At 50.2% G+C, this 9,300-nt stretch overlaps 1 protein-coding gene across 1 annotated transcript; it reads left to right on the top strand.

Moving 5' to 3' along the window:
* Positions 1–2,163: 2,163 nt before the first annotated feature.
* On the top strand, positions 2,164–8,856 carry LOC103071784 (cytochrome P450 1A2). Its single transcript, XM_007446684.1, has 7 exons — positions 2,164–2,210; positions 3,514–4,353; positions 4,938–5,058; positions 5,530–5,619; positions 5,896–6,019; positions 7,170–7,256; positions 8,193–8,856. Exons 2-7 carry the CDS (start codon positions 3,523–3,525, stop codon positions 8,488–8,490), a joined length of 1,551 nt encoding a protein of 516 aa, XP_007446746.1. The 5' UTR covers positions 2,164–2,210; positions 3,514–3,522; the 3' UTR covers positions 8,491–8,856.
* The last annotated feature ends 444 nt before the right edge of the window (positions 8,857–9,300 follow it).

Raw genomic sequence — 9,300 nt, forward strand, 5'->3', positions numbered from 1 at the left:
GTCCCCTGCATCGGCAGGCGGACTCTCAACCACTGTGCCACCAGGGAAGTTCCAGGAACCAAACCCTTTTTATTTGGCTGGTGCTGTTTATCTTCCCTCTTAGCTCCGAATGCCCTTGTATGTAGTAGACGTTCCACTGCCAGCTTTTCATCAAGTACCTTTGAGCCCCAATGTGTCCTCCACATCACACAGTTCCTAACATAGCTGCTGGACTCCAGCTGACCTCTTGTCCACCGCTCAGCTAGTTCCCGCAGGGTACCCCCAATAGCCTGTCATTGCGGGGTTTCCCACCCCTCTGTAGCCAGGTCTTGTCCATGCAGTTCAAGTCCAGTTCCCTTCAGCATGGACACTGGCCCTTCGGAGACTCACATCCTAGTAAGGCACCCAACTTGAGCTGTGCAGGCTGCCCTCTGCTGCCTCTGCCATGACAGGCTACTCTGCTCTGCCTCCATATGTCCACACATTTCCCCCAGATCCAAGGACACGTGTCAAGCAGGTGCACATATGGTCTGGAGCACAATCTTCTGAAGGTTTGAGCCCAACTCTAACACATTGCTATGCGACCTACAACAAATTACATAACTTTTTGTGCCTTCATTACCCCTCATATTGTAATATGAGAATAGTATTAATTTCCATCCCATAGGATTACTGAGAATGTTTTTTGTTGATAGATATAAAGCTCTTATAACAATGCCGACCCATAAGCATGGAGTGTTGTAAAGTCTGTGATAAATACACGAATGCCACAGTCTCCCTCACCGCGGTCCAACCCATCTGGACTCACAGCTGAGGAGTTCCCTTCTTGCAGATATCCCACTCTTAAGGTTTGGGTCTCCTGGAGCTCCTTCACTTGGCTTTGTGAGATGAGGGAGGAGAGAGGCACCATGGGACTCCTTAGCAAACAACAGCCAGCCCTCCACTTCAAAGCTCCCTTTCATACAGTGGACACCCACGTACCTTCACGTAGGTTCTTAGATAGCTGACATCTGTCATATCTACTCTCTGTCTCTCCTCTCTATAGAGATACGCAGATAGATGTACATTTTTTTAAACAGAACCATTTAAAAGTAAGTTGCAGAAATCATGATATTTCACCCCCTAAGCACTACAGCATTCATCTCCTAAGAACATTAATCTCCTAAGAATATTTCCTGAAATATTCTCCCACATATTCATGATGCTAGGCTCATATCAAAAAAAATTAACATTAATTCCATAATATCATCTAATCTCCAGTCCTTGTTCATGTGGCTTCAGTTGTCCCAAAAATGTCTTTTGTAGCTTTAAAAAAAGTTTTTAAAATCCAGGGCCCAATCAACGTTCACACATTTTTGGCATTTGGTTGTCTCTTTAGTCTCTTTGCTCTAGGAAAGGCCTTGTCTTTTTTTTTTTTTTTTTTTTTTTAAATAAATCCAGGGCCCAATCAACGTTCACACATTTTTGGCATTTGGTTGTCTCTTTAGTCTCTTTGCTCTAGGAAAGGCCTTGTCTTTTTTTTTTTTTTTTCTTTCTTAATGACATTGACCACTTTGAAGATTCCAAGCCAGTTGCTATGCCCCCACAGCATAAATTTTCTTCATTCACTTTTACCATCTCTCACCAAAGAGGGAGGAGGTTGAAGAGACCTCTCTTTAGGATGTAGGATCCTCATCATTTCTTGTTTTCAGATTAAGGATCCGGGCTGAAATTCAGAGGTGGTCAGAACATACCTATTTCTTATCTGGTTTCACAGGTTGTTGGAGGGGTATTACAGGGCACCTTTCTGGAGAGGAGCAGTGAGTCTCCCCCGCTGATCAGCCTGGACTGAGTGCCCCCAGGCAGGGTCCCTCCTCGTGGGTACAATGGGAAAGCAGGTTGGACTAGCCCAGGGAACTTTCACTCCCAGCACCCTGCCTTGCCCTTGAGAGAAATAAGCATTACCTCCAGACTCTGGACCCTGAAAGGAGCTGGACATTCCACCCCAGGGACATAGCACCTATCCCCAGAAGAGCTGCCCCTGGGCCCTAGGAGGTAGGTGGAGCTGAGGGATCATGGCCCAAGGCCAAGAGCTGATCCTTTCAACTTTTTTTGGTGACTTTGGTATCAGGTGACCAGGACAGCAAGGCCAACCTGATTGGGGTGGTAGTTATGAAAGGCCACTCACCCGGAGCCAGAAGCTCTGTAACAGCTTCCACACTCCTGCTGATCTCAAGCACCTGCCTCTACAGGTATCTTTCTTGGGCTCATTTCTTAGCCCTTGGGATCCCCCATCAAATATCCTGGGACCCAGTGGAGATGGAGGGATACGGGGGAACACACTGGGTTAGGTGTAGGAGGCCTGAGTTCTGGTTTTTTTTTTTTTTTTTTTGGTTGCACTGGGTCTTCATTGCTGCACGTGAGCTTTCTCTAGTTGCGGCGAGCAGGGACTTCTCTTGTTGAGGAGCACAGACTTTAGGCACTCGGGCTTCAGTAGTTGTTGCACGTGGGCTCAGTAGTTATGGCTCACGGGCTCTAGAGCGCAGGCTCAGTAGTTGTGGCGCATGGGCTTAGTTGCTCTGCGGCATGTGAGATCTTTCTGGACCAGGGCTCAAACCCGTGTCCTCTGAAATGGCAGGTGGATTCTTAACCACTCTGCCACCAGGGAAGTCCTGAGTTCTAGTTCTTGCTGCCCAGCTCCAGACTTCGGTTTCCCCATTTTTAAATGAGAAGCTTGGACTGGGCCACCTCTAAGGACCCTTAGTGTGACTGGATTGAAGAGGTGGGTAGGGCTCCCCACCTGGCATGAGGGCAGCCCTGGCCCTGCCTGCAGCCCAACCTCAGCCTTCCAGACTGTGAGAGGATGGGGCAGGGGGGTGGACTTCCCTGGTGGTCCAGTGGTTAGGACTCCACGCCTCCACTGCAGGGGGCACGGGTTTGATCACTGGTTTGGGAACTAAGATTCCCACATGCTGTGCCGCGCAGCCAAAAAAAAAAAAAAAAAAGATTGAGAGAATGGGGACTTGTCCTTGGAGGAGGTGTCCTGGTTGGTCTTGATAAAGAATGCCCTGGGGAAGGGGGCATCAGAAGCCATTTGCATCAGCCCTGGGGCCTTGATCCCATCAGTGTTGCTAGAGGGGAGCAGCTCCCTGTTCCCAGGGTATGAGGAGGTATCAGCTGGAAGGGTCCCCACTGTACAATGCCCAGCATACACCCTGCACTGGGGTCCACAAGAGTGCTCCGTTTTGAAGTGATCACTTCAGCCTCAGAATTGGTAACAGGTGACGGGCAGAGGGGATGGCCAGGGCTGGGATTTCAGACGCTCAAGTTGGGAATCTCAGGGCTCTTTCCCAGCACTCAGATTCTGTGATACACCATGGGTGAGCTCCTGGGATGAAGGATTCATGTAATTTAGTGAATGCAACTTAGTCTTTCTGGTGTCCAGCTGGGAGCCAAGCACAGAACATGTACAAGTGCTTATTGACTGTGTAAATGAATGAATGAGTGGCTCTATCTCGTCCCTCAGTCTGGCTCCTCCGTTCTCTTCCCCTGTAGTTGGTACAAATGGCATTGTCCCCGGCCACTCCCTTCTCAGCCACAGAGCTTCTCCTGGCCTCTGCCACCTTCTGCCTGGTATTCTGGGTGGTCAGGGCCTGGCAGCCTTGGGTCCCTAAAGGCCTGAAGAGTCCACCAGGGCCCTGGAGCTGGCCCCTGATCGGGCACGTGCTGACCTTGGGGAAGAGCCCACACTTGGCCCTGTCGCGGCTGAGCCAGCGCTATGGAGACGTGCTGCAGATCCGCATTGGCTGCACACCCGTGCTGGTGCTCAGCGGCCTGGACACCATCCGGCAGGCCCTGGTGCGGCAGGGTGATGATTTCAAGGGCCGGCCTGACCTCTACAGCTTCACCTTAGTCGCTGATGGCCAGAGTATGACCTTCAACCCAGACTCTGGACCAGTGTGGGCTGCCCGGCGACGCCTGGCCCAGAATGCTCTCAACTCCTTCTCCGTTGCCTCAGACCCGGCTTCCTCATCCTCCTGCTACCTGGAGATGCATGTGCGCAAGGAGGCTGAGGCCCTCATCAGCAAGTTCCAGGAGCTGATGGCAGGACCTGGGCGCTTTGACCCCTATGACTACGTGGTGGTGTCTGTGGCCAAGGTCATTGGTGCCATGTGCTTCGGGCAGCACTTCCCCCAGAGCAGTGAGGAGATGGTCAGCCTTGTGAGGAACACCCATGATTTCGTGGAGATCGCCTCCTCCGGGAGCCCCGTGGACTTCTTCCCATTCCTTAAATACCTGCCCAGCCCTGCTCTGCAAAAGTACAAGAGCTTCAACCAAAGGTTCCTGCAGTTCCTGTGGAAAATGGTCCAGCAGTGCTATCAGGACTTTGACAAGGTAAGCCCAGGGTACGGGTAGTGTGAGGGCACCCAAGAGTCTGTGTGTGGCCCCTCTTACCCAGCTCCAAGGTACCCACACACCTGGTGTGTAGCCAAGGCCTAGGAAGGCTCTGGGACATCTCAGATCACCTGTGTGACCTGGAGCCAAGCCCTCTCCCTCTCTGGCCTCAGTTTCTTCATGCTTATAGCCTCCCTCTCAGGGCTGCTCAAAGCCCCAGAGAGATAAGGTCGTGAATGGGGCACTGGCAGAGCCCTGTAATGTGGGGTGCTGTTATCATGAGAAGGCTTTTGTTCTGCAGGAAACTGAACCCTGACAGAGACTAATTCCCAGCTCGGGTGTCACCTTACTTCCCTGTACTCACCCCAACCTCCTTCTCTGAAATTGGACCCCTGGGGTTATTGGGAGGAAGGGTCAATGGGGCATGAAATGATACTTTAAGCCCTACCTTGGGCTGCTACCAGCTCCTGTCGTGAGCTCAACCCACTGCCCAGAGGCCAGCTGGCAGTGCCAGATGGGATGGGGCAAGGTCCAGACTTCCACCCCAGAAGTGCTGGGGTGCTCCTAAGCTTGTGCCCCCTCAGAACAGAGTCCAGGACATCGTAGGTGCCCTGTTCAAGCACTACGAGGATAACTCCAGAGCTAGTGGGGGCCTCATGCCCCAGAAGAAGACTGTCAACCTTGTCAACGACATCTTTGCAGCCGGTAGGAGCCAGACCCCTGCCCCTCCATCCCTCAGTGCCTGCTGTTCACACACAGCCTTGCCCAGCCCCGGGGACCATCAGATAACTCACCAACTACATGTCAGATGGTGTAGGACACAGAGACCAGGCCAAGGCTCAAGGTTTGAGCCCAGGCTCTACCACCAACTCCCAGTGAAAACTCAGCCAAGTCCCTCTCCTCCTCTGGGCCTCAGTTTCCCCAACTAAACAATAAAGGCTTCTCTGGGCTGTAAGTCTAGGCCCTTGTAATTCTAGCAACTAATCATGAAAGCAGTGACTCAAGTTTGTGCTGAGCTGACTCCACCTCTGCCCTTAGAAAATTCAGGGTGAGGGGCTTTGGGGGAAAAGGAGGCAGAGAAAGACAATGTTTGCTACATACACGGTGGGTGCTTGGTAAATGCTGCCTTCTTGTTCCTGTCTTGCTTTCTTCCTCACCTTGCCCCATGCTGCCCAGGGTTTGATCCGATCACAACAGCCATCTCCTGGAGCCTTCTGTACCTTGTGACAAATCCTGAGATACAGAGGAAGATCCAGGAGGAGCTGGGTATGTAGTGTCCCCTAACCCTCTGGTGGAGAGAAGCCTTGGGGTCCCAGGTCATCCGTTCAATCCACATATAGCTGTTATGTACCTACTAAGTACAAGCCCTGGGCATACAATGGTGCCCACCCTTGCCTAGAGGATACTGGGGGGGTCAGTGGGTCTCAGACCTGTAAACAGACATAGTACCACATAGAGGGACACCTGGTATGATTGGGGATGCAGATGCCATGGAGCAGTCAGGACAACCCCTAAGCTTTGTCCGTCCTCTGTGTTCTGCAGACACAGTGATTGGCAGGGCGCGACGGCCCCGGCTCTCCGACAGATCCCAGCTGCCTTATTTGGAGGCCTTCATCCTGGAGACCTTCCGACACTCCTCCTTCGTCCCCTTCACCATCCCCCACAGGTGAGCCCTGCCTATTCTGCCCTCCCACCTCTGAAATCATTGCCATGTTTTCTCCCCAGCTTCTCAGCCCTGGCCCTGGTCAGACCTCAGCATCTCCTTCCTGGCCATGACACCAGATTCCTCACAGACCTTGGCCTCTACTCTGCCCCCATCCAGTCCAAACATGATCAGAGTACCTGGCTCTCAGGAGAAAAACCACATTTCTGACCTCAGCTCTCATTCACCTCTGCTCACATTCCCTCCCTACAGGTACTCTCAACCCTGCCAGGCTGGCCTCACCATCCCTTACAAGCACGAACCAGCCAGCCTCCAATTTTGCTTATGCTGGACCTTCTGCTTGGAAGGTCTACAGTCTTCTCTGGCTACCAGAATCCTATCCTACCTTATCCTGACACAAACTTCCCCTCCCCTAGAAGCCTTTCTTGATTCATCCAGTTGGCATAACTTCATTCTGATATTTTGTAGGACTTACAGCCATTGGTCCTTGATTAGGTCCTGGGATTTTAACAATGTCAAGAGAGTTAGTGAACACTTACTTCAGCCCATATTTTGGTCTAGTTATACCCAGAGGAAGAGGCCTGATGCCTCAGCCAAGCTGGGAACTCCCCAGGACTGGTCCAGACTGCCTGCTTCTTGGCTCCAGAGAATGGCCAAGGGCACAGCTGGGTACAGAGAAAAGTTTAGTAAACCTTTGTTGAAGAACAGGATCTGAGAAAGGGGAAGAATAATTTCAGCCCTTCCTTGCCCTGCTATTCCCTCCTCGTGTACAGTACAGAAACCATGGTGGACAGGCTATTGGAGTGGGGTGAAGGAGCAAGAACCTCTGCGGGGGGGTATAAATCAGGAGTTTGGAATTAATATATACACAACTACTATATATAAATTAGATAAACAACAAAAACCTACTGTATAGCACAGGGAACTATATTCGATATCTTGTAATAACCTATAATGGAAAAATCCTGAAAAAGAATATATAGGTATATATATGGCTGAATCACTTTGCTGTACATCTGAAACTAACACAACATTGTAAATTAACTATAGTCAACTTTTTTTTTAATTGTTAAAAAGAAAAAAGAACAACCTCCCAGAGACACACCCCAGTTTTCCAGCCCCTGAGCCTGACAGAGCCCTCTTCCCTCCTTAGCACAATAAGGGACACAACACTGAATGGCTTCTACATCCCCAAGGAACGCTGTGTCTTCATAAACCAGTGGCAGGTCAATCATGACCCGTGAGTACATATCCCCCACTGAAAAATGTGTGAAGTTCAGCAGTCAGGAAGGCTGCTTGTCCCCCTAGGAACTGGTTATACAATAAGGGAATGGTGCCTCAATGGCTCTGCAGCCTGCTCTAACGGACAAAATTTAGGTCCATGTTTCTCAAACTTTAGTGCATTGACCAGGAAGTTGGTTTTAGATTTCGGTGCCCAGTCCCCCGAGATTCCTCTTCGGTAGGTAAGGTGGAGTATCTCAGGCGATTCTGATGTGAATGGCTTAGGGACCTCTTTGGAAAATCTCACTTTATAGGTAGAAGGATCATATAATTTATTATCCAAACTAGGGCACTTCTGCGTGTGAAAAAGGGTGCTGTAAATAATTACTCCAAAACAATAAGCATAAACCAGGATGGACGGTTGATTCCCCTTGTATATTGAGTAGGATAGAGACGGACATGTGTTCCTTCTTTGAATTTCTTTTAGTTAAAGTATTATTTCTTTAAAATAAAAAATTAATATTAGGGCTTCCCTGGTGGCGCATTGGTTGAGAGTCCGCCTGCCGATGCAGGGGACACGGGCTCGTGTCCCGGTCCGGGAAGATCCCACATGCCGCGGAGCGGCTGGGCCCGTGAGCCATGGCCACTGAGCCTGCGTGTCCGGAGCCTGTGCTCCGCAGCGGGAGAGGCCACAACAGTGAGCGACCCGCGTACAGCAAAAAATAATAATAATAATAAAATAAATAAATAATTAATATTAAAAAGCACTATTTTCAAGGCTGGTGATTTTAGAGAGAGCTATGTAAAAGAAATAAACATCAAAATACAGTTTGGCCCCTTTCCCCACTCTCCTTTCATTGCGCTAGATCTATTCTGACACAGATGTCCCCCGCCCAGGCCTTTCCCGAAGGGCCTCCCCAGCCCAGAGATACCACTTCCTCTGTTCATCTCGCAGGAAGCTGTGGGGGGACCCATCTGAGTTCCGGCCGGAGAGATTCCTCACTGCCCATGACACCACCATCAGCAAGGCCTTGAGTGAGAAAATGATGCTCTTCGGCATGGGCAAGCGCCGGTGCATAGGGGAGGTCCTGGCCAGGTGGGAGATCTTCCTCTTCCTGGCCATCTTGCTTCAACAGCTGGAGTTCAGCGTGCCACCAGGTGTGAAAGTGGACCTAACCCCTACCTACGGGCTGACCATGAAGCCTGCCCCCTGCGAGCATGTCCAGGCACGGCTGCGCTTCCCCATCAAGTGAACAAGTTACCAGCATTCTGAGGCAGAGGGAAGAGGGTGGAGGTCACTGAGGAGTCTTTGTTTCTTTGCTTTTCTTTTCTTTTTAACTAACAGCTTTATAGAGATATAATTCATAGACCATATAATTCACCTCCTTAAAGTATACGATCCAGTGGCTTTTAGTATATCACAGCGTTGTGCTATCACACCACAATCAATCTTAGAATCTTCTCATCACCCAGTAAAGAAACCCATACCCCTCAGCAGTCACTCCCCATCTCCCCCTAACCCACCTTCCGTGCCCCGCTAGCGCTAGAAAACTACTAATCTACTTTCTGTGTGTACAGATTTGCCTACTCTGGGCGTTCCATATAAATGCAATTATACAATAAATGGTCTTTTGTGACTGGCTTCTTCACTTAGCATGATATTTTCAAAGTTCATCCATGTTGTAGTATGCGTCAGTAAGCCCTGGTTTCTTGAGTCCTGAGACTAGGCTCAGTTCACTATTCTTACTTCTTTCCTGTATGATTCACGTCTTGGAACACTTGAAGGGAACAGAGAGGAAGGGACCCAGCCTTGTAGGCCAAACCCAGATGGGTGAAGGGGGATCCCTCATGTCCTATCCTCAAAAGGTAGAGAACATCTGACCTCTCACAATGTTCTGATTTGTTCATCCATAGCTAGCGGAAGATAAGCCCCCCAGAAGTGCTTGGGTTACCTGCAAAAAGCCCAGGTCCCATCAAAAGGGAACTATCAAAAGAGTGAAAAGGGGCTTCCCTGGTGGCACAGTGGTTGAGAGTCCACCTGCCAATGCAGGGGACACGGGTTC

This window comes from Lipotes vexillifer, unplaced genomic scaffold (genome assembly GCF_000442215.2).
Source record: "Lipotes vexillifer unplaced genomic scaffold, Lipotes_vexillifer_v1.1 scaffold242, whole genome shotgun sequence".
Classification (NCBI taxonomy): Eukaryota; Metazoa; Chordata; class Mammalia; order Artiodactyla; family Lipotidae; genus Lipotes; species Lipotes vexillifer.